This window comes from Saccopteryx bilineata, chromosome 2 (genome assembly GCF_036850765.1).
Source record: "Saccopteryx bilineata isolate mSacBil1 chromosome 2, mSacBil1_pri_phased_curated, whole genome shotgun sequence".
Lineage (NCBI taxonomy): Eukaryota > Metazoa > Chordata > Mammalia > Chiroptera > Emballonuridae > Saccopteryx > Saccopteryx bilineata.
The window spans coordinates 270,642,704-270,667,902 of NC_089491.1; the positions used below are offsets into that span (position 1 = coordinate 270,642,704).

General features: G+C 41.8%; 2 protein-coding genes across 3 annotated transcripts; one reads left to right on the top strand and one right to left on the bottom strand.

Moving 5' to 3' along the window:
* Positions 1-15: 15 nt before the first annotated feature.
* Positions 16-14,105, bottom strand: FAM216A (family with sequence similarity 216 member A). The gene is made up of 5 exons (XM_066254469.1): positions 14,001-14,105; positions 3,623-3,752; positions 3,380-3,563; positions 2,752-2,834; positions 16-1,241 (listed from the first exon to the last, which is right to left on the bottom strand). The coding sequence occupies exons 1-5, from the start codon at positions 14,103-14,105 to the stop codon at positions 1,126-1,128; spliced, it is 618 nt and encodes a 205-aa protein (XP_066110566.1). The 3' UTR covers positions 16-1,125.
* Positions 14,106-15,096: 991 nt separating this feature from the next.
* On the top strand, positions 15,097-25,104 carry GPN3 (GPN-loop GTPase 3). 2 transcript variants are annotated; one of them, XM_066260604.1, is made up of 8 exons: positions 15,097-15,231; positions 17,430-17,538; positions 18,897-19,064; positions 20,415-20,539; positions 21,611-21,726; positions 21,883-21,979; positions 22,475-22,603; positions 24,969-25,104. In XM_066260604.1, the coding sequence occupies exons 1-8, from the start codon at positions 15,184-15,186 to the stop codon at positions 24,993-24,995; spliced, it is 819 nt and encodes a 272-aa protein (XP_066116701.1). In that variant the 5' UTR covers positions 15,097-15,183; the 3' UTR covers positions 24,996-25,104. The 2 variants fall into 2 exon arrangements, with proteins under 2 accessions (XP_066116701.1, XP_066116700.1); XM_066260603.1 differs by lacking the exon at positions 24,969-25,104 and adding an exon at positions 23,204-24,103 and having other exon boundaries at positions 15,098-15,231.
* The last annotated feature ends 95 nt before the right edge of the window (positions 25,105-25,199 follow it).

Sequence of the window (25,199 nt, forward strand, 5' to 3'; positions counted from 1 at the left end):
TTTTTGAGAGGAGAGAGTGAGAGAAAGGGATGGGGGTGGGGGTAGAAACAGAAGCATCAACTCATAGTAGTTGCTTGTAGTATGTGCCTTGACCCACAAGCCCAGGGTTTCAGGTCGAGGCTTTACCCACTGCGCCACCACAGGTCAGGCCAGAGCTCTTTCATTTCTTACAACTTCTGGGTCATAATGTTGGACTGAGATTTCATTTTCTAAATAGTATGTCATCTGAACATATTAAATCAGTGGAAATTCTTCAAACTGCTGCTTTAAAATTCCTGTTCCTGTTTTTCAAGTTTTAACAAAGAAAAAAAAATTTTTTAAACAGTAATGTTTCGATGGGAAGCACACTAAAGTGAATATATAATTTAAGGAACCCTCTCATTAGTGCAACTCCTTCCAACTTAATCTGGTTTTAGAAGCCAAGTGTGTGTGTGTGACAATTTTCATAAATGGGGCAAACTGATATTTCCATTTTTAAGTTGTATTCAAGCAGTAAATATTTAATAAGCACCTTTTTTTCTTTTAAAAATTTTTTTTAGATAGAGGGGAGAGAGAGAGAGGGAGAGAAGCAGAAAGCATCAACTTGTAGTAGTTGCTTCCCGTATATGCCTCGACAGGGCAAGCCCAGGGTTTTGAACTGGCGACCTCAGCATTCCCAATTGAAGTTTTTATCTACTGCACCACCACAGGTCAGGCTATTAAGCACCTTCTTCACAGGCCAGGATGTTCTCTATCAAATGCTACGCCATATTAGTGTATTTTAGAGTTTCCTCAGCCCAATCAAGAAAATACCCCATATCTGAATGTTCTTGTTTTAGGACTTACTGTAAACAGAAGAATTGTACGATGTATTTTTCAGATTTAAAGAAAAATAATTCAATTCTATGTGACAAAAATTTTAATTGTATCTAGAAACAAAAGCATATGTTACACGTAGACTTTATTACACAAATATCATTGGAACATGGAATTACATCAAACCAATTACATTGTTGTAGAAGTTTGTGAACAAAACAAAATTACTTAATGACTACATGATGAATAGTAATAGTGTTCTAAATGTAGATAAGAGAGTTCTCAACCCCTGCTCCTACCTTGGGCACATCTGTACATAAAGCAAGACTGTCAGGTAAACATCAGATGTTCTCCCTGTTCCTCAATTGACAATGATTGCATACACTTACTTAGTACATCTTCCTTTTTTTCTTCATCCATGTGTGATTCAAAATCATTTGTAGAAACTGAAGACAAAAAAAAAGTTTATAAAGTCTGTTTTGGAAACAAAATTGTATTTCATCCTGAAAATTGAGATTTGTATATAAGAAGAATCTTCAAAATGATCTACCTTATTAATAAACCTTTAGCAAAAACAGATTGCCTGTAATTTTCAAAACTTAATAACAATTCCCTCTTCCTCCAAATCTCCTTTTTTCCTTTTTTTCTTTTCTGTGAGAGAGAGGGACAGACAGGAAGGGAGAGAGATGAGAAGCATCAACTTTTCATTGCAGCACTTTAGTTGTTCATTGATTGCTTTCTCATATGTGCCTTGATGGGGGGGCTACAGCAGAGCAAGTGACCCTTTGCTCAAGCCAGCAACCTTGGGCTCAAGCCAGTAACCTTGGGGTCATGTCTCTGATCTCACACTCAAGCCAGCAACCCCACACTCAAGCTGGTGAGCCTGCACTCAACCCAGCGACCTCAGGGTTTCGAACCTTGGTCCTAAGCATCCCAGTCCGGTGCTCTATCCACTGCACCACCTGGTCAAGCCAAATCTTTTTAAAATAAGATACCCAGTACAGTACTGTATTCTACCCAAGTTATTTTATAGCAAATTTATTTGACTAAGTCCTATTTTCCCTTTGTTTTTAAAATATTTTGGTCAAAAGGAAGTTATAGTTTAATCATTCTGTTTTCTTTAAGTTCCTTTTCATCTCTCTTCTCTTGGGAACTACCAGGACCTTTCTGCTACCTCAGGTTTCCTGCAGTTCTTTTTGGAACCAGACTTACCTTCACTTCTTGGATATAGCATGGCATTTAAAGCAGAGCGGAATGGTGCTGTCACACAGTAACAGGATATGAGTTCAGAAGGCCTACTTCCCTACTTCCTATCCACTTACCTACTCACTGTGGTAGTCACTACGAAATTAACTTTCACTTAATCCTTTCCACGCTATCAATTCTGAGGACAACTTTTGAACATTTGGTCTTTCTTCCTCTTTTGCCTTTTTCATTTGTAGTATTCTGTAATTGTTATAGAGGGATCCTTTATGCTGATCCTTCCCAAGTCTGGATTGGTCAGAGTTGCTCTGTCAACTACTTGGCTTGCTTCCACTGGTTTGTTAAATGTTAAAATGGTACCAGTTATAATAACCCTTTGTAAACAAATTGATGCTATTCAAAGTTTTTAGTCCGCCCAAAAATTGCACTGCCCCATAAAAGTAGTGCTGTGGCTTGAAAAAGTCATGTCTTTGTGAATCTGGGTTCTGATAAATTCATTCTCTGTTAAATCTCTGACCTTGATATATCTTTCTTTAGAATTAGAAATACCTTGACTCTTACTCCTCTGAGCAGTGTGTTGTTTTAAATGAAACCAAAAATATATTTCATGTTTAGTTTTATTTGGAGCTATAAAAGCAAATCACATTCTAAGTTTTCAATGTCTTCTGTAATAGAAATGAATCTACATTGGCTTTAATTCTTTTTTCAGCATAAGATCTTTAAAAATGAATATTTTTAAAATTCCACATTTACCTGATTGCATGAACAGTCTGTCTGGTTTTCTAAAAATCTTCAGCCACTTATATCTTGTTTTAAATACATAGCCAGTTTTTAGACTATAAGAAAGAGAAGCATATTAATTGGAACCAGCAAAGTGAACAGCTGCTTAATGCATGTGGAAGACTACACAAATTCTCAGTAAGCTACCAGCATCGCCAAAGAACCTGAATTCTGTGACTTAATTAACCCTAAACTGCAAAACTAACTATTGTTCAGGTTGAATAATTAGGCTTCTTACCTCTTTTTTCCTCCTTTTTTGTTTATAGTATTCCCCTGTGCAGAAGCAACCATATACTTCTACTTTTGGAAGTGTTTGTATTATTTTGAATTCGAGTGGGAATTGCTGAAAAGAGAAGTCTTCTATATATCTAGCTGATCAAGAAATGTTTACAATTCCACAATATAAATTCTAAAAGATGTAGCATATCCCAGTCAGCTCAGTAAAGATACTGTAAGATAACATCCATTTGTGCTTTTTGTCCAGCCTAGTCTGAATTTAGCAAAGTAAATAGATTAGGGAACACAAGCTTTCATACCAGTTAACTACCCTTCAGATAAAGTTGGGGCACACTTTCCTCCTTTTAAACAAAAAGAAACAGACCCTCCTTTGGTTCTCACTGGTCTCCAAAGGGAACGCTGGATGATAATTTCAGGTGCAGACGCAGCTGCCGTGCTGGAAGGCCCAGAGTTCTCTCTCTCCAGTTGGTGTTGCCACAGAGTGCAGGGGTAATGCTGCTTCTGAGAGTGACGAGGACTGAGGTGGCCCCTGTGATGAATGAGGACACCTGTCATACCACCTCAGTTAGAAGACCCTCTTATTTCTTGTAACTATAGATGCACCTGCCTGCCGTTTGAGAGCTGCACTGGATCATATGCATGTACTGCCTCTTCAGCATCACCCTCAGATAGTTCGCATCACAGATCTTAGCAATGTGGCACAGGTAACACTCCCAGCCTGTGCTGTGGTCTGGATGCTAAAAGACAGAAGGTGTATAGGATTTTATCCAAAAGGATAAATGTTCAGCAGAGTTGTACCATCTGTACATTTTTTTTTCCGAAGTGAGGAGTGTGTGTGTGTGTGGGGGATGACGACAGACAGACAGACTCCTGCATGCGCCCAACTGGGATCCACCCGGCATACCCACCAGGGGGCGATGCTCTGCCCATCTGGGCCTTGCTCAGCTGCAATTGGAGCCATTCTAGCGCCTGAGGTGGAGGCCATGGAGCCGTCCTCAGCGCCCAGGCCAACTTTGCTCCAATGGAGCCTTGGCTGCAGGAGGGGAAGAGAGAGATAGAAAAGGAGGAGAGGTGGAAGAGTGGAAAAGTAAATGGGCGCTTCTCCTGTGTGCCCTGTGCCAGGAATTGAACCCAGGACTTCCACAAGCGAGGCCAATGCTCTACGGCTGAGCCAACCGGCCAGGGCCCCACCTGTACATTTTTTTTCCCACCTGTACATTTTGCTTAAGCAAATTCAACTACGTTAATTTGGCCAAGAAGGGAGAAAAAGAAATGGCCAGTTAAACAGTACAAGTAACAATCTGCTTGCCATTTCCATTCAAGTGATTCAGATGCCTAGTGAGGTTTGAGAACCGCTGCCCTAGAAGACTAAGGAAAACAGAATCTGCTGTTAATGTCAGTGAGTCTCAATTCTCACGTGCCTCTCAGTGAGTGTGGGCATCTCCCCTTCTATATAACGTAGTATCTAAAAGCAACCCAATTATTCTAAGTTTAACCAAAGAAACAAGTCTTTTTTAGCAGCAGAAGAGTAACAGTGTTGGACAGGCTGATAGTCTGAAGATCTCAGATATAAGTAATTTTATGCAGGACTCCACTATTGATACATGTATATATATCTGTGTGTGCGCGCACACACACACACACACACATACAGGATTTACTGAACTGTACAGGTAATCAGAAAAAAAAATTTAACTGTTAGTCAGGAAAACTTAACCAGATGGCACAAATCTTTAATAAGACTAATATGTGCTGCTCTGGAGAGGATACTCTGGCAGCTGTGATCTTTAATGGGTAATACAGGACAAAGTATCATAAAGCCCTGGAAGAACTCTTTTTTTTTCTTTTTTCTTTCTTTTTTTTTTTTTTACAGAGACAGAGAGTGAGTTAGAGAGGGATAGACAGGGACAGACAGAGATAAGAAGCATCAATCATTAGTTTTTCATTGCGCGTTGCAACACCTTAATTGTTCACTGATTACTTTCTCATATGTGCCTTGACCACAGGCCTTCAGCAGACTGAGTAACCCCTTGCTGGAGCCAGCGACCTTGGGTCTAAGCTGGTGAGCTTTTGCTCAAACCAGATGAGACTGCGCTAAAGCTGGTGACCTCGGGTTCTCGAACCTGGGTCCTCTGCATCCCAGTCCGACGCTCTATCCACTGCGCCACCACCTGCTCAGACAAGTTCAACAAATTATTAAGAGCTCTGTGTGTCAATGATTCTGGAGTTAGTAGCATGAGCAAACAGTTAAATTTGAAGAGACTTTCTGATATGCCATTTGGTTTTAGAACACAAAAATGTAAGATGTTTCTAAATATATTTACTATAAATGTATCACTATATATGGACTACATTATTTTGAACTCAGGCTGAGATGCAAACTCATACTTTTTTTATTAATTGTATGTCAGATCATACTAACCAGGAATATAGATGCAGGATCTATACTTTAAAGAGTTACAACAAAATTTTATCATTCATTTGACTTTAGTCTATAGTTTCAAAATTCTGTTCCATATTAGACTCAAGATAGAATAACACAAATTTAATCCCTTCAATAGGGCAATGTCAAAATAAAGAGCTTAGCAGAAATTTATCAAAACTATATTATATAATTTCAGTTATCTCATTGCCTTTTTTTTTTTTCTTTTTCATTTTTCCGAAGCTGGAAATGGGGAGGCAGACAGACTCCCGCATGCGCCCGACCGGGATTCACCGGCATGTCCACCAGGGGGCGATGTTCTGTCCCTCTGGGGCATCGCTCTGTTGCATCTAGAGCCAGTCTAGCGCCTGAGGCAGAGGCCATGGAGCCATCCTCAGCGCCCGGACCATCTTTGCTCCAATGGAGCCTTGGCTGCGGGAGGGGAAGAGAGAGACAGAGAGGAAGGAGAGGGGGAGGGGTGGAGAAGCGGATGGGCGCATCTCCTGTGTGCCCTGTTCGGGAATCGAACCCGGGACTCCTGCACGCCAGGCCGACACTCTACCACTGAGCCAACCGGCCAGGGCTATCTCATTGTCTTAAATACTGATATAGGTAGATTAAAAAAATAATCTTTTAATGAAAATAAAAGTTGGAGACATATTCCCAGAAGAATGGAAACTAGTTCTGTTTCAGACATATTAAGACCAGTAACTTTTTTTTTTCTTTTTTTTACAGAGACAGATAGAGTCAGAGAGAGGGACAGGTAGGGACAGAGATGAGAAGCATCAATCATTAGTTTTCATTGCACGTTGCAACACCTTAGTTGTTCATTGATTGCTTTCTCATATGTGCCTTGACCATGGGCCTTCAGCAGACCGAGTAACCCCTTGCTCAAGCCAGCAACCTTGGGTCCAAGCTGGTGAGCTTTTGCTCAAACCAGATGAGCCCTTGCTCAAGCTGGCGACCTCGAGGTCTTGAACCTGAGTCCTCTGCATCCCAGTCCGATGCTCTATCCACTGCGCCACCGCCTGGGCAGGCAAGACCAGTAACTTAATTTAGCATATAAACTTCTAGCAATTAGGGGAAAAGCTGTATCTGGCAAAATTTAATCAGGAAATAACTCTTTATTTTTATTTTTTATTTATTCATTTTAGAGAGGAGAGAGAGAGAGAGAGAGAAAGACGGGAGGAGCAGGAAGCATCAACTCCCATATGTGCCTTGACCAGACAAGTGCAGGTTTTGAACTGGCAACGTCAGCATTCCAGGTCAACGCTTTATCCACTGCGCCACCAAAGGTCAGGCAGGAAATAACTCTTCGTAACACTTTCTTTCTCTCCACACACCCCAGGCAACCATGTTTCCATTCTCTTGAGTTTGATATAAAGGGAAAAATGTGAGTAAATTACCTAAGAATATATCGTTTGTGGCCCTGCTAATAAATATTTCTGAGATGCATATAATAACCTGGCCTAAAATTTAATTTCTCTAAAGCCTGACAGCATTTCTTTACGAAAAATGGAATATTTTTTAAAAATAGTAAAAATAACAGTTAAACTCAACAACAAACAACCCAACCAAAATATGGGCAAAGGACTTGGATAGACTTTGAATGTCTCCAGAGAAGATACTCAAATTATCAATAAGTGCACGAAAAGATGCTCACTATCACTAATCATTAGGGAAATGCAAATCAAAATCACAATGAGACATCCATAAGGATACCTGTCATCTAAAAACAGAAAACAGGGGCAGTGGTGCAGTGGCTAGAGCGGTGTTTCCCAACATGGGGCCCACACCCCACAGGGGGGCAATTCGATAGTTAAGGGGGGCAATTTGAAAATGGACTCGACACGACTTTAACTTTTTTGCCCCGGGCCATTTAAATGCAATGCTAGATATCGGTGCCAAATTTAACAAAAAATGCAATTCTTAAATAATTGCGGTGGCCCTGGCCGGTTGGCTCAGTGGTAGAGCGTCAGCCTGGCGTGTAGGGGTTCCGGGTTCGATTCCCAGCCAGGGCATACAGGAGAAGCGCCCATCTGCTTCTCCACCCCTCCCCCTCTCCTTCCTCTCTCTCTCTCTCTGTTCCCTTCCCGCAGCGAGGCTCCATTGGAGCAAAGATGGTCCGGGCGCTGGGGATGGCTCCTTGGCCTCTGCCCCAGGCGCTAGAGTGGCTCTGGTCGCGGCAGAGCGACGCCCTGGAGGGGCAGAGCATCGCCCCCTGGTGGGCAGAGCATCGCCCCTGGTGGGCGTGCCGGGTGGATCCTGGTCGGGCGCATGCGGGAGTCTGTCTGACTATCTCTCCCCGTTTTCAGCTTCAGAAAAAAAATAATAATAATAATAATTGCAGTAAATAATTATTAAGTATAATTCCGTTTGAGGAGACCAAAATATCAACTGGGTGATGGCGTCGTCAAGTAAACTTCATCCTGGGTTCACCGCGGAGCGTGCCGTCTGCTGCAGGGAACCCTGGACGTTTTAAAAACTCGCTAAAAAACGCAGTTATTCTCACCTAATTGACCCATCGCAACTTCTGTAGTGTTTCACATCATTCAGTTGGTGTTAATTTGAAATAAGTGTCAGCCTGACCTGTGGTGGCGCAGTGGATAAAGCATCGACCTGGAAATGCTGAGGTCGCCGGTTTGAAACCCTGGGCTTGCCTGGTCAAGGCACATATGGGAGTTGATGCTTCCTGCTCCTCCCCCCTTCTCTCTCTGTCTCTCTCTCCTCTCTCCCTCTCTGTCTTTCTCTCTCTCTCTCTCTCCTCTCTAAAAAAAATGAATAAATTTAAAAAAAAGTGAAATAAGTGTCAGTCAAAACTGTTGTAAAAGCTCGTTGATTTAATAAATATACATATATATATTGTATAGATATAATTGGTAAGTATTTGATTTTATTTTTATCAATATTAAACTCTTTATTAAGTACTTCTTGCATCGGGGCTAGAAAGCACTAATATTTTATAAATATTATTGGGGCTATAATAGTGCATGCACGACAATTTTAATTTTAGAAGCATAACTTTCCAGAAAATTTTGTCAAGTGGAAAAAATATAGATACCTTTTGATTTGCGGTGGTAGTGTAGTAAATGTGTTATATACATTTAAATAAATATGAATTTTTAGTATACGTTTACTCTATGTCACACTGAATATATTTTAACACATATTTTAATATTAGTTTTTAATTGATATTATTTTTATTATAGCCCATAGTAAAATGAGTGGTGCAAGCAAGAAAAAACTCATCAATATTCGGAGGAATATTTAAAATTTGGGTTCATACCTGCTGTTCATGATGAGCGGATTCCTTTTTGTCTTTTATGCCAGCAATGCTTGACCAACGAATCAATGAAACAAGGTCGTCTTGAGGCGCATTTGAAGGCGAAACATAGTGCTCATATTCATTCAGATTTGAGTTACTTTAAAACTTTAAAGAAAAATTTTGAAAAAAGAACAACATTAAAGTCTCTATTTACTGTTCATACTTCAACTAATAATCGTGTTCTTGAGGCTAGTTATCAAATTTCTTTATTCATCGCTAAAACTGGAGAAAATCACACTATAGGAGAGAATTTAATAAAACCATCAATATCAGCATTTCTTAAAACGGTTCTTGAAAAAGATGACAAAGATGTAAAAGCTATGCCACTCAGTAACAATTCTGTTAGCAGAAGAATAGACGAAATGAGTGAGGATATTGAAAAACAACTTATTGAAAAGCTGAAAACAAGAAAATTCTCCTTGCAAACGGATGAATCAACTTTGAGAGATAGTGAGGCAGTATTGATAACTTACGTAAGATATATTGATAAAGGACATTTTGCTGAAGAAATGTTATTCTGTAAAAGTTTAGAAAGCACCACTACCTCCAAAGATATATATAATAAGCTAAAAAACTACTTAGATGTCAATGATATACCAATAAAAAATATAACATCTTGTGCTGCAGATGGTGCTCCCAATATGATGGGCAAGAAAAATGGCTGCTTAAAATTGATGAAAGATGCGAATCCAGAAATGATTCTTATGCATTGTGTTATTCATAGGGAAAACTTGGTAGCTAAAAACATCTCGCCTGTTCTGAATGAAGTATTACATACAGTAATAAAGTGTGTTAATGCTATTAAAGCTAGTGCCAAATGTGAGCGTCTTTTCAAGCTATTTTGTGAAGAACAAAATGAAGACCATGTGAGACTTTTACTTCATACTGAAGTAAGATGGCTATCTAAAGGAAACTGTTTGAAAAGATTTATGGAACTGTTTGATACTTCTAGTAATTTTTTTTTTGTATTTTTCTGAAGCTGGAAACGGGGAGAGACAGTCAGACAGACTCCCACATGCGCCCGACCAGGATCCACCCGGCACGCCCACCAGAAGCGACGCTCTGCCCACCAGGGGGCGATGCTCTGCCCCTCCGGGGCTTCGCTCTGCTGCGATCAGAGCCACACTAGCGCCTGGGGCAAAGGCCAAGGAGCCATCCCCAGTTCCCGGGCCATCCTTGCTCCAATGGAGCCTTGGCTGCGGGAGGGAAGAGAGAGACAGAGAGGAAGGAGGAGGGGTGGAGAAGCAAATGGGCGCTTCTCCTATGTGCCCTGGCCAGGAATCGAACCCGGGTCCCCCTCACGCCAGGCCGACGCTCTACCACTGAACCAACCGGCCAGGGCCTCTTAGTGATTTTTTAAGCGACAAACCTGGACTGAAGTATCTGTTAACAATAGATGGTAAAGCATTTGTGAGTTATTTAGCCGATATCTTTGAAAAACTAAATATATTAAATAAGCAACTTCAAGGAACAAATAAAACTCTTGTCGATGCAAAAGCAAAGATATTTGGTTTCATTACCAATATTATGCCAGAAACATATTAACAACAAAAACTTTAAACAGTTTCATTGGCTCCAAAAATGTGAGGTAACTGATACCGCTTTACTTGTTATTGTCAATCATTTGAATATTCTATCGGCTGATTTAAAAGAAAGATTTTCTGATTTAAAACAAATTGATTTCCCAACATGATGACGCAGCCAATGTTAGTGGATTTGTCTGATATATCAAATATGCAGTATCAAGAAGAACTCGCAGAATTGCAAAATGATGAGTCAGTTAAAGCTTTATTTAATATCAAAGGAGCTATGGCATGGCTTTGTAAGGAAACAGAAATCAAATACCCAAATTCAACCAAATGTGCAAGAAAACTATTGCTACCGTTTCCATCTTCATTTTTAGCTGAATGTGGATTTAGTGCTGTAAATGATTTACTGGTAAAAAAAAGAAATCGGTTGGATATAACACAACGTGGAGACTTGATACTAAAGCTAACCAAATTGGAACCTAATATAAAATCTCTGTGCAGCAAGCATCAAGTGCAAGGATCACACTAAATTAAAATAATAAATTAATATAGAAAAATCTGTATTAAAATTATTTGGAATTTAAATTTCTGTTTTTCATTATATGTTTTGAAATTTTACTTACTGTGTTTTGTTAACAATTTCATAGTGATTTCTTCCTAGAACCTATCATTTATGTTTATTAAGTGAACAAATCAATTTTTTGATGTTAAAAATTATGTATGTTACATAGGGGGGGACATAAAAATTTTAGAAAGGTTAAGGTGGGGCATGGCACAAAAAAGGTTGGGAAACACTGGGCTAGAGCATTGACCTGGGAGGCTGAAGATGGAGCTTTGAAACCCTGAGGTCGCCAGCTTGAGCCCAAGGTCGCTGGCTTGAGTAAGGGGTCAATGGCATGGTTGGTACCCCCCATCCCCCAGTCAAGGCACATATGAGAAAGCAATCAATGAACAACTAAAGCGCCACAACAGTTGATGCTTCTCATCTCGCTTCCTTCCTGTCTGTGTGTGTGTGTGTGTCTCTCTCTCTTTTGCTTGCTAAAACAAAAAAACAAAACAAAAAACACACACAAGAAACATGTATTAGCTATGATGTGGAGAAACTGGAACCTACATATTCCTAATGGGAATGTAAAATGGTGCAGCTGCTACAGAAACAGTGTGGCAGTTTCTCAAAATATCAAACATACATGGCCATATGATTCAGCAATTCCACTTAAAAACCACATTATTTATATATTTATATGTGTGTGTGTACATTTTTATATCTGTGTATATGTAGATATGTCTGTTTTCCCTAAGTAACTGTCAGGACTATAACATTTCTAAGAAAAAGCAAAGTGAATCCAGTTTTAGATAATGTTGAATTGAAATTGCTCCCTCCCAAAAATTAGTGAGACACCTTTGGGGGCTTGTTTTACTCTCCTAACTGCAGAAGCTCTATCCTTTCCTTCAACTGCAAGGAAAATAGCAGCATTGAGAAATATTTTATGTTCCTTGAAGTTGTTCAATTTAAAACTTTTTCCTTTAATCTGTGTATAAACCCCAAGCTTTCAACCAACATCAGCTATAAAGTTTTCAGATTCATTGCTATTTTGAAGTACTGTTTTAAAAATGCTTGATGGAAGCTATTTTAGTGGGAAACAAAGAACTTGCTGATTGTTCTTTGAAAAAATCTTAAGGACTAAGTTCACTGAGGATGCTAATAGAGTCTATTTTTAAAGCTCTGTTGTGTGAGTAGTTACAGCATAATTGGCTTCTCTGAATCATGTCATAGGTATTATCTATTTTATATGCTCTACTCACCAGAACATTTGGAATTCTGGTAATAAGACTGTCCAGCTGACTGTTTAAAAAAAAGAATGTAAATAATAGGTAATAACTGATATCTTTATAAGCATTAAAATATTTTACATGAAAAAAAGGCCAGCATTGCAAATGCTTTATGCTTTTCATGTTTCCACCAGACAGAATGTCTTGCAAATTTTCTCCTGTAATTCTGGTTATGTTGTAATGGTTCCAGACTTATTAAAAGTAAGTTATTTGAGATTTTTACCATATTAGGATTCACTTTAAGACAGATTTTTTTTCTTTTTGTATTTTTCTGAAGCTGGAAACGGGGAGAGACAGTCAGACAGACTCCCGCATGCGCCTGACCGGGATCCACCTGGCAAGCCCACCGGGGGCGACGCTCTGCCTACCAGAGGGCGATGCTCTGCCCCTCCGGGGCATCACTCTGTTGCGACCAGAGCCACTCTAGCGCCTGGGGCAGAGGCCAAGGAGCCATCCCCTGCGCCCGGGTCATCTTTGCTCCAATGGAGCCTCGCCTGCGCCTGCGGGAGGGGAAGAGAGAGACAGAGAGGAAGGAGAGGGGGAGGGGTGGAGAAGCAGATGGGCGCTTCTCCTGTGTGCCCTGGCCGAGAATCGAACCTGGGACTTCTGCACGCCAGGCCGTCGCTCCACCACCGAGCCAACCGGCCAGGGCCACTTTAAGACAGATTTGGTACTACTGTTATAGCATCCTAATCTAACTCCTACATTGAGTTCAATAAAGTTGTTTGGGCTTCTGCGCTATCCATAATATTTTCTTGTTCTCTTTACTTTAAAAAAATAATTTGATTGATTTTAAGCCCTGGCCAGATAGCTCGGTTGGTTAGAGTCTCCTCCCTAAACGCAGAGGTTACTGGGTTCATCCCTGGTCAGGGCACATACGGGAACAGATGCTCCTCTCTCTCCTCCTCCTCCTCATCCTCTCTCTAAAGTCAATAAAATATACATTTAAAAATTTTACTGATTTTAGAGAGAGAGAGGAAGGAAGAAACAGAAACATCCATACATTCCTGCGTGTGCCCCTACTGGACCAAACCCGCGACCCCTGAGCATTGGGACTAAACTCCAACCAACTGACCTTTCTGCCAGGGCTCTGTAATTAAGATGTACTAGAACTAAGTCATTTGGAATGTTTCTAATTTTGTACAAGTTTTTATTTTTCTTTTCTCAAATTAAAACACTCTTCCTTTCTTCCTCCTTTAATTTATTCAATGAGCAAGAATTCATTCATCTCAAAAGGCTATGGGTGGTGCAGGAGCCATGGCTGTGAGCTGAGTTAGGGAGGACCTGCCAACAGCTCTCCTTTTTCAGGGAATAACTGATGAAAGGGATAAAGAGGTACTGCCTTCAGCAGTGACTGCAGCAACTAATTGTCCAGAAAATAATAGTAAAAGACTGCTGAAAATGAAATAGATTTATGAAGAAAGGAACTTCTGTCTGAAGAAAATGTCAAGATCAGAGTTATGTTTCATTGACGAGTATGAATACCCATTTGACATAAAGGTGACTAATGTTACCCACAGGGAAGTGATTTATTTATTTAAGTATTTTTTTTTTAGGTGAGAGGAGGGAAGATAGTGAGGCAGACTCCTTCATGGGACTGGTGGGACTGGATTCACCCGGCAACCTCATCTAGGGCCGATGCTGAGTACCCAGCTATTTTTAGCGCCTGAGGCAGATGGGCTCCAACGGAGCTAGGAGCTATCCCTCAGCTGGGAAGGAAGAGGGAGAAAGTGGGGAGAGGGACGCGGGAGAAGGGAAGAAGCAGATGGTCGCTTCTGTGTGCCCTAACCCGGGATGGAACTCGGCACATCCATAGACTAGGCGGAGGCTCTATCCACTGAGCAACCGGCCAGGGTCAGGGAAGTGATTTATTGACTTGAAAGCCCTCTGCGGGGCCGAGGACTCTGCTCCCGCAGCGTCCCCTGTCCCTCATCCGGTGTAGGTAGGGGTCTGGATGGCCAGACCGCAATTTTCCCAGCATGTTTCGCAGCGCCCTCTCAGGGCAGAAAGATGCAGTTCAGCGGCTGTCGCAGTCGCCGCGGTGTCTTTGCCCCCAACCCTGTTTAGAAGCCCCTTCTAAACAGTGAGGCGGTGGGCTTCCACATCTCTCATCCTGTCCACCACCAAGGTCCCCTCCGCCTCCCACTTCAGTGCACAGGGACCAGTCCACCAGAGCGGCCAGCCTCCAACCCTTCCTCTCCAAGGGGATCCCGACCCGGGGCCGGTCGCCGTCCTCCCTCGGCCCTCAGGGCTCCGCCGCCTCAGCCGCCGCCGCCCTCGCTCATGGCCCCCGCAGGCGGCTCTGCGGAAGAGCTGCCGTCCGGCCAGGCGGACACCGGACCCTAGCCGGTCCGGGGACCCGGACCGCGAGCTGCGGGCGGGTAAAACTCGCCCCTCTTTCCCTCCCGGGACAGCCGGGCGATATTGGGGGCGAAGGGGCGGACGCCGGCTTGTAGCCCCCGCTGGTGCGCTCCGGTCACTGCCCGAATAGCTTCGGGAGAGGGGCAGGAGTTCTCTAGCTGACAGCGCGTTTGCACGTTTGCATTTTTTGGTGGAATGGATGCGTCACGGAAAGGTAATATACACACGCTCTCTAAAACAGAAGGTGACTTCCACCTCAGGTTTCCAGACTCTCGGCAAATTTGGAAATCTTGAGTGTCACCGGAGAGGTCAAACATCAGTATGCAAACCAAGGACCAAGCATCCCGCGCAGGAACGCTGAGCGATAAACCGTTGATCCATTGATCCGTTAACATTATCACCAAGGCAACCAGGTTTCGTCCGTCTCGCAACCGCGGACTTCCACCAACCACTTCTGCGCATGCGCAAACAATTCGCGAGGTTTTTCTCAAGACGCGTTTCACACGGGATTTGACCTGCGGGATGCTCCGTAGTTAGAGGTGTGGCAGAAGAGAACATGTGAACGAAATTTGGATTGTGATTGGTTCTCACCTCGTGTTCTGGGAACCCTGGGCGTCGCGCAAAGGCTGAAGGGAGTGAGGCAGTCAGACTGGGTAGAGGCAGATCGGAGGGCGGCCCTAGGAAGCCGGGAAGCCGGCATGCCTCGGTATGCGCAGCTGGTCATGGGCCCAGCAGGCAGCGGGAAGGTGAGAATTGGCAGAGAAAGGAGGGAAAAGTCAGAAGCAGCTCGGAGCTTCGGACGCTGAGGAGGGGACCGGCGAGTGTTTGTATTGGGGATCCAGAGACCTTGGGCAGCTCGCTTCTGCAGTCCGGGCTTCAGTGTCCTGTTTGTTGTTGTTTTGAAAGGAGAGTGATGCTAGTCGCTTACATTTGTCGAATGCATGTACCCCAGATACCGCGCTGAACGCCTTTTTTATTTCCACCACCCTCTAAAATAAGCCCTATTAACTCCCATTTTACAAATAAGGAAAAGGAGGCAAACACAGGTTCTTTGCCCAAGGATCACAGCTAGTAAGTGGCGGCTGGAATGCAGTTTCTTGTAATTACGGAACCCGGCCCTGGCTAGCTCCCAGGGGTCTCGTTAATCACTGTTTCTCAGAGCTTGAAGCATATATTTCTGGTATTTGAGGCCATATTAGGAGGTACGGGCCTGACATTAGTGTACATTGAATCACATATTGGGAAAGTTGCTCCCTTTTTAATTCTTTTTTTTTTTTTTTTTTTTTTACATAGGCAGAGATAGACAGGGACAGACAGACAGGAACGGAGAGAGAGATGAGAAGAATCAATCATTAGTTTACTTCTTAGTTGTTCATTGATTGCTTTCTCATATATGCCTTGACCACGGGCCTTCAGCAGACCGAGTAACCCCTTGCTGGAGCCAGAGACCTTGGGTCCAAGCTGGTGAGCTTTTTTGCTCAAGCCAGATGAGCCCGTGCTCAAGCTGGCGACCTTGGGGTCTCGAACCTGGGTCCTTCCGCATCCCAGTCCGACACTCTATCCACTGCGCCACCACCTGGTCAGGCACTCCCTTTTTAATTCTTTTTCAGTTTGCATTGAGGTGAAATTGTCAGTTTGATGCTAGTGTATCTTCAGCACATTTACATCTCCAAGTCTTTGCAGATCTTAAACTCAGAGCTTTTGACAGGCAATTATATTTAACTAGAAGGGGAAAAGTTATAAAGTTTTAAATTTTATAGTTACCTTCATGTTAGGATAAACATAACTGGTTTCCTGTTTACAGTTGCGATACAATTTTTTCTTGTAATATTAATATTGAGGGAATAATATTAGGGGCATTCAAATGTGGTAGAAATGATGAAGATTTAACCAAATAATAGGAGTCTGGGGCTCCACTCAACTCTGTGGAGGTATTGTGGGGCTTCATTCTTTAAATTAGCACATTGTTCCTTCCGAGTGTTGTCCTAATCTGGATGCAGGAGATATACCTGTGACTGTGACATGGTCCTTGCCTCCCAGCATGTAGGTGTACAGTCACTGATGAGAAAGTACAGTAGAAGTTATTTGTATATTCCAGATTGCTTTTCAGACTGTAATAGAAAGTATTTTTCTATAAATTTTGATGCCTACTATAAGAAAATCTCATTGAGCCTGACCTTTGTGCCAGGCACTATTCTGGTCCCTGAGGGGTGTGCTATTGAACAAACATTAAGTTTATATTCAAACATTAAGTCAGAAATAATGACCAAGCTTTTATTACATAACCAGGTACCATCCTAGTCCCTAGGCTTGTAAAACTGAATACAACACATCCCTGCCTTTAAATAGAGGGTGGGAGAGAAGACAGGTAGCCTAGAGATTTTAACATAATGTGGTCACAACTACATGAAGGATAAAGAATTCTCTAAACCAGAAGTTGCAAACTCACAGCCTACTTCCATGCTGTTTATTGACCTCAGTGTTCTCTCATCTTGGAATGCTCCTCCCCTGGCTTGGCAAGCACATTCCCATCCCTCTGCTCAAGTACCCTCTCCTCAGAGACATCATCTCTGACCACCCTGCCTACAGCTTCGTTCCACAGTGCATGTTCTTGTGGAAACTCCATGTGTTAGGTTCTGCACTAAATTCTGTTTGTTGCACAGTAGAGCAGTAAGAAGCCTTATTGGTGATGGAGGTCAGCCTAGTAAGAGATGAGAAATTGGGGGCAGAGCAGAGAAGCAGCTTCCCTACAGTTACCCATAAGGCACAGCCAGGTCTGGATCTGCATCCTGGTCAGCCCAGTACCTTTTCCGTTTTCAGTTAGCTTCTTGGTCAGTGAAGGACTAGTTTTGTCCTTAGTAAACACTGCTGAAGGGTGTAGAGAGTTCTTCAGGGTGTGCAATATTACTGTTATTCCGACGCCTTGTGCCTTCTGATATTACAGAGCACCTACTGCGCCACTATGGTCCAGCACTGTGAAGCCCTCAATCGGTCTGTCCAAGTTGTGAACCTTGATCCTGCAGCAGAACACTTCAACTACTCTGTAATGGCTGGTGAGTCTCAAGCAGAGCCTTCCCCCTCCTGCAGGAAAAGTAAGGAGGCAGGGAATGCTGGCTGCTCAGCACAGAAGCTGAAAAATTAAGTACAGCTAGTGCTCAACTTAATGACCACGATTGGTTCCGACAGACTGGTTGTAACACAATTTGGTCATAAGTTGAGTAGGCTATATGTACAGTACTGTGAAATGATGTTATATAAATCTTTAAGTCATATTTTATCATAATTTTCTTTAATTATTATATATCATAATTTTCTTTGTTCATTTTATGCCATTTGTATCATCTCCACACCATTTTGTTTCTTATTTTTACATTTATCAGGTTTAAGTAAAACACTGCATTACCAGTACAACTGGTTTAATATTTGCAAAGACAATTTCCTCTTGGTAGACATCTTGGGAGGGGTTTGATGAAAAATATCCAAGACACAAAACACAAATTGCTGTACCGAGTCTGGGATAACAGTTGAAATGGTGCACGCGGAGATGGTAGTGCTGCCAGAAGCTGGTTCACACTGTCGTACGCCCAGCTGGGCAGCACTTGTGCTGCCAGACGCGGAGCAGTAGTGGCTAGCGATTGTGGTCATAAAGTCGAATGGCCGTAAGTTGCATAGGTCGTTAAGTCGATCAATATTTGTAATACAGTTTGGTCCCCTGGTTTGTGGTGAACAGCATGAGGCTGAATGTCATTTGATGACATTCACTTTCATTGGTATGTGTGACAGTATCCTTTCTTAGCCTCTTATGTACAAAATAAAAGTGAGTAGATGCCTTCCTCTCTAACCTTCTCTTCTGTTCCCTTTTTTTTTTTTTTTGGATGACAGAGAGAGAGGGACAGATAGGGACAGACAGATAGGAACGGAGAGAGATGAGAAGCATCAATTCTTTGTTGCAGCACCTCAGTTATTCATTGATTGCTTTCTCATATGTGCCTTGACTGGGGGGGTAGGGGAGGCTACAGCAGAGCCAGTGACCCCTTACTCAAGCCAGCGCCCTTGGGCTCAAGCTAGAAATGTTGGGCTCCGAGCCAGTGACTATAGGGTCATGTCTATGATCTCACACTCAAGCCAGCAACCCTGTGCTCAAGCTGGATAAGCCCACACTCAAGCTGGCAACCTTGGGGTTTCGAACCTGGGTTCTCTGCGTCCCAGTCTGATGCTCTATCCACTGCACCACTGCCTGGTCAGTCCCTTCTGTCCCTTTCATGTTTAGTGTTGCTGTGGTGAATCTGGTTTACTAAACTGAAATAATCTCATATGCATGAGTTTTTATATAATTGTTAATTATCACTAGTGAGGATAACAAATTGCAAACAGACTCTATTCTATTCTGGGCCCTGCCTATCCTTTTCAGACATCCGGGAACTGATTGAGGTGGATGATGTGATGGAGGACGATTCTCTGAGGTTCGGTCCCAATGGAGGATTGGTGTTTTGCATGGAGTACTTTGCCAATAATTTTGACTGGCTAGAGAGCTGCCTTGGCCATGTAGAGGACGACTATATCCTTTTTGACTGTCCAGGTTGGTCACAAATTTGAGTCATTTTCCTTGAATTCACACTGATTCTGTCCTCGGTGGGAGAAAGTGGAGTGAACGTTTGTAGTTCTAAACTATACAGACTGCATTGAGGTACAAAACTCTTATTCGTTGGCTCTAATTCATTAATTGAGTTTACTCAATGCTTAACTTTGTACACTGGGAATACTGTAAAGAGCCAGGCAGTCATGTTCTCTGCCCCTGTGGGGCTCAGTCCAGTGGCAGTGCTAGACAGCATAAACAAAAGAAATCACACAAATGATTATTTAATATTCATTTGTGACAGGTGCCCCACCGGAGTAGCACAGGCCATCACACAGTGGCTTGTAAGCTGGGTCTTCAGGAGAATGTGAGGGAGACCGTGGTCTAGGCAGAAGTCACAGTGTGCTGCAGGCCTCGGGGCAGGAAGGAACGAGCTGGGTTTGAGGCACCAAAAAGGCCAGTATGGCTGAAGCACACGGTGCAGAAAAGGAAATGTCATGAAGTGAGGCTGGTAGGGGACAGGTAGTTGCACTTGACTTCTTAAGCCAAATTGTGAATTTCAGACTTGAGCTTAACCTAGCTTTGATCATTTGTGGCTCTAACTTTTCCCCCTTGCTTTTAATTAAGCACACACACACACAGAAAAATTTAGACATCATAAGTATACTTGATGAATATTCTCAAACTACATACACCTTTATAGCACTCGCTTTTGATGGGCAAAAACTAAAGTGGGATGAACTTAATGATTTTGTGATTGCTTCAAGAGTTTCTAAGACTCCTTAAAATTGAGTATATTATTATCAGGGGTTGATTTTTTTTTTTTTGATTTTTTTTTACTATTATAGGGGGAAATTTTTTCCTGTATATTGATTTTTTTTTTATATATAATTTAGAAAAGATTTTTTTGTTATTTTTCTGAAATGAGAAGCGGGGGTAGGGGGGTGGAGGATGGAGGCAGACAGACAGACTCCTGCATGCACCTGACCAGGATCTACCTGGCATGCCCACCAGGGGGCGATGCTCTGCCCATCTGGGGTGTTGCTCTGCTGCAATCGGAGCCATTCCAGCATCTGAGGCAGAGGCCATTGAGCCATCCATACTCAGAGCCTAGGTCAACTTTGCTCCAATGGAGCCTTGGCTGCTGGAGGGGAAGAGAGACGGAGAGGAAGGAGAGGGGGAAGGGTGGAGAAGCAGATGGGTGCTTCTCCTGTGTGCCCTGGCTGGGAATTGAACCCGGGACTTACACACACCAGGCCAATGCTGTACCACTGAGCCAACTAGTCAGGGCCTGTATTTTGATGATTTAACACATTTCCTGATTGTAATAGTCTTGTAATATTCTTCATGTAGGTCAGATTGAGTTGTATACGCACCTGCCTGTGATGAAACAACTAGTCCAGCAGCTGGAACAGTGGGAGTTCCGAGTCTGTGGAGTGTTTCTGGTTGATTCCCAGTTTATGGTGGAGTCATTCAAGGTTTGAGGATAAATCTATTGTCGCTATTTCAGTCATGGGTACAAACAGATGACAGTCTTTGTTAATCATTGTGCAATTCTGGACATTTCACAAACTGTAGAGTTATTTAGTATCCCTTATTGTTAAATTATTATAATGTATTTGTTTTTTATAAATAAATTTTTATTTTAATGGGGTGACATCAATAAATCAGGGTACATACATTCAAAGAAAACATTTCCAGGTTATCTTGTCATTTAGTTCTGTTGCATACCCATCACCCAAAGAGAGATCGTCCTCCGCCACCCTCCATCCAGTTCTCTCTGTACCCCTCCTCCTCCCCCTCTCCCTCCTTCCCTCCCCCCACTCCCCATAACCACCACACTCCTGTCCATGCCTCTTAGTCTCACTTTTATGTCCCACCAATGTATGGAATCCTGCAGTTCCTGTTTTTTTCTGATTTGCTTATTTCACTCCGCACAATGCTACCAAGACTCCACCATTCCGCTGTAAGTGATCCGATGTCATCATTTCTCCTGGCTGAATAGTATACTATGGTGTATATGTGCCCCATCTACTTCATCCAGTCCTCTATTTTTTTTACAGTGATTAAAAGCCTTTAAGCAAACTCTTGGCCAATACAGCAATATAATGTATTTTTAATTCAGATGATAAATTATGATATTATATAGATTTTAGAGAAATCCTTACCAAGAAAAATGAGGCCGATGCATATTAAATATGTATATTTTTCATTTTCTAAGGACCATTTGTCTAGTGTATTAACTATTTAAAACTTTATTTCCCATTGATAGCTCTTAAGGAATCTCAGTGGGAAAGATGGTTAATGATACTATTTTAAATTGAGATTTGTGATCACCATAGATTAAATCTACATGTTATTTTTCTTCTAACCTTTGGAAATCAAGGGTCAACTATCTGATTAGTGGACTGTTTTTTCTTTAGGATTAGTGTTTTTTTGACTAAGGCCAGTTTTGCTCCAGGGAGGAGCAGACGCCTCTTTCATGCAGAGACCAGGGAACTTGATTGGCACCCGTTGATTCATCTCTCCTTTCCTGTTTCCTCCTTCAGTTTATTTCTGGCATCTTGGCAGCCCTGAGTGCTATGATCTCTCTAGAAATCCCACAAGTTAACATCATGACGAAAATGGACCTGCTGAGTAAGAAAGCTAAAAAGGAAATTGAAAAGTGAGTTCACATCTTACATTATCATCAGGTCTCAATCACAGAATGAACCTTCTAAGCTTTATTTACATGTGAGGTTCTAAGGTTCTGTCCGTCTATAAATCTAATTTCTTGATTTATTCTTCCTTTTACTCATTAGTGTCTTGCTTATTTTTAAAGGTTTCTAGATCCTGACATGTATTCTTTATTAGATGATTCTACAAGTGACTTAAGAAGCAAAAAATTCAAGAAATTGACTAAAGCTATATGTGGGCTGGTAAGCTTGTGTTTGTGTTTTGTTTGTTTGTTTTAATGTTGTCAGGTGTTCACCGACATCCGGTCAGTGGCCACCATTGTGGAAAGCACAGTGCAACACTATTTCCTTGCAAAGGGGAGGTGGTGGTGAGAGGTTGTGGGCTGGCTAGTCAGCAGTTAAATTTAGAAGCATTTATTGGTGATAGTAGATTAACTGGAGTGTCCATTATTCCAAGCCATTTTGGTAGTTCAGAACTGTCTGTGCCCTGTTGAAATTTCCAGTGGTTTTTGAATTGAGACAAATGCCTATGAAACAGGATTTGTTAAGTAGTAAGTTGAGTGTTCTAGTAAGGTAGATCAGAAAAATTATTATTGATGTTCTGTTCTGTCTATCCTTACCCCCCCCACACACAAATGGTTTAATCAGTATAAATGGTTATAAAATTCAAATATAAGCTGAAAATTAAGTATTTTGCACAATTTCGGAATGACCTTTTCTGAAATCCCCAACTTACAGATTGATGACTACAGCATGGTTCGATTTTTGCCTTACGATCAGTCAGATGAAGAAAGCATGAACATTGTCTTACAGCATATTGATTTTGCCATTCAGTATGGAGAAGACTTGGAATTTAAAGAACCAAAGGTAATTTCTGGTTTAGGGTGTTTATTGACTTTCAGTAAAAATGTTTTCCAGCACTCCTTGGTCTCCTGCATAATTCCAGGAACTCAAATTAATATTTGACTTAGTGGTGGCAGTAGCCTGGGCTTTTCTGGGTGATCTCTGAAATTGACACCTGAGCTCAAAGAGCAATGTCAGTTTTAGTCTGCTTTTTATTGAGGCAGTGTTATTGAGGTATGTTTCTTTGTACTCAGAGCTTGGGGTAGATGCAAAGAGGAGGTGAAATCCAATTGAACTTGGCCTGTCCTCACATGTCAGTGGAAAGACTGGCAATAGTTATCAAAAGGGCACTATCACAGCAAATTAGTTGAGAATCGGTGTGAGTGTAAAGTCAGGTAAGAAATGCCTCTAATGAGATATAAGCACTTTATCACATACTGTATCTGAAAGTATTCTATCAGTCATTCTTCTGGTACTATTAGCTATTACTCATGAGCAATATCCGGAGCTGTTGCTGGGTGTGGCTCCTTGTAGAGCATTACCTGAAAAATATGTAAACACACACTAGTTCAATCATATTGAGGAGAAATCAATATGTTTTCTATTTTGTGTTTCCTCTGTCAGGAACATGAAGATGAGTCCACCTCTATGTTTGATGAATATTTTCAAGACCATCAGAATTAATAAAGAGTTTATTAAAAAGTAACTGTATATATGTGAAGAGCTTGTGGCTGAACCAGCTAAACATTTTTCTCAAAGGATGCAATACTAGAAAGTTGCTTTTGTATATGTGTGTGTGCGCGCACATGTGTAAGAGAGAGAGTGGGGGGGAGGGAAAGAGATGGAGGGGGAGAAAGAAAGAGAAGCATCAACTCATTGCTCCACTCAGTTGTGCATTGATTGCTTCTTGTATGTATTCTGACCAGAGATTGGATTGCAACCCTGGGCTCCAGCCAAGCTGTTGACCCCACACTCAAGCTGGCGACCTTGGGCTTTGAACCTGGTGACCTTAGTGTTTCGGGTTGATGCTCTATTTACTGCACCACCACTGGTGAAAGTTGCTTGTTTTAATGTAAAAATACTTGGCTTTTTATCAGCAGCATATCTGAATCAAGCTTTCGGTTATTTCGAAACTGTTGCTGTTCAAAATAGAATCTTTCAGTGTGATATTTTTACAGCATCAGTTTAGATTTTAAAAGTTGAAGTTGAAATGAATGCACATAGATCTGTATATACTATAAATTAGCACCTGTGGTACAGTTAGGACCAGTCTACCTTTACTATTTCTGTCTAGTTTTGTTATTTCTGCAGGGTTTTTGGAGAGGCAGGAATTATTGTAACAAAATATATAAGTATGTATTCAAAGGTAAAAATCCATAAGGATATGGATAAAACCACGGTTTATCTGTCTTCCAATTTTCCTACATTGAAAATGTATCATTTCTATAATTAAAAAATGAAAAGTGACTGTTTTAAGATATATATGTATATACAAATAAAAGAAACAGCACTAACCTTTCATTACACTCTTGTTCTCCTTTCAGAATTTAAATACTCAGCCAGGACTAAGTTTTGAATAGGTAAATTTTCCCAAGTAGGAGAGCCTGACAATTTACTGGTGGGTGCCAGGCACTGGGGATAAAATTGGAGCACCCAGGACAGACAAAATCTTGTTCTCATGGAGCTGACATGCTGGGCCCTTGAGACTAACCTTAAACAAGGAAAACCTCTGGTAAGGAATGGGAAGAAGAAACAGGCTACTTTGGGTTTATAGTCAAAGAAGGCCCCTTTTTAAAGGTGCTATTTGGCTAGAGACCTACGATAAATTAGAAATCAGTTGTGGGAACATGGGACAAAGTATTCCCATTTCTGAGGGACTGGCAGAAGAAATGGCCCAAAGCAGCAATGAGCTTAGCTTTTAACATTGAGGTGCTTTTCTAATAATATTGTAGTTTAAAAATTCCTGAGCCGCCTGACCAGGCGGTGGCGCAGTGGATAGAACGTCGGACTGGGATGCAGAGGACCCAGGTCGCCAGCTTAAACGCGGGCTCATCTGGTTTGAACAAAAGCCCACCAGCTTGAACCCAAAGTCGCTGGCTCCAGCAAAGGGTTACTTGGTCTGCTGAAGGCCCGCGATCAAGGCACATATGAGAAAGCAATCAATGAACAACTGAGGTGTTGCAATGCGCAATGAAAAACTAATGATTGATGCTTCTCATCTCTCCGTTCCTGTCTGTCTGTCCCTGTCTATCCTTCTCTCTGACTCTCTGTCTTGTAAAAAAAATAAAAAATAAAAAATAAAATTTCTGAGCCTTTCATATGTAAGTTCTAAGCATTTAACATGCAATTCATCCTCAGAAAACTGAAATACTGTTATCTCCATTTTCAGGTGAGGAAACTGACACAGGGAGGCTAATTCGCCCGAAATTACGCAGCCATAAGTGTTGGAGCTGGAATTCAAATCCAGAGTCCATTTTCTTAAAAAATTGCAATACAGAGTAATGCACAAATCTCTTCTCACTTTGCTCTCCTTTCCCCAACTTTAAGACCAGTGGATTGGTTTCTTTCCTTCAGTTAGCAAATACCAACGGTCATTATGTACCAGCACTGCTTTAGAGGG

Coding starts and splice junctions, on each gene's coding strand:
- FAM216A (XM_066254469.1), bottom strand. CDS start 14,105: ATGCTGGGAAAATTGCGGTCTGGCCATCCAGACCCCTACCTACACCGG. Junction 3,753..14,000: donor GCCCCGCAGAGGGCTTTCAA/GTCAATAAATCA, acceptor TCTGTCTTTTAG/CATCCAGACCACAGCACAGG. Junction 3,564..3,622: donor GTGCAGCTCTCAAACGGCAG/GCAGGTGCATCT, acceptor GTGGTATGACAG/GTGTCCTCATTCATCACAGG.
- GPN3 (XM_066260603.1), top strand. CDS start 15,184: ATGCCTCGGTATGCGCAGCTGGTCATGGGCCCAGCAGGCAGCGGGAAG. Junction 21,727..21,882: donor GCTAAAAAGGAAATTGAAAA/GTGAGTTCACAT, acceptor TTATTTTTAAAG/GTTTCTAGATCCTGACATGT. Junction 21,980..22,474: donor CTAAAGCTATATGTGGGCTG/GTAAGCTTGTGT, acceptor CCCAACTTACAG/ATTGATGACTACAGCATGGT.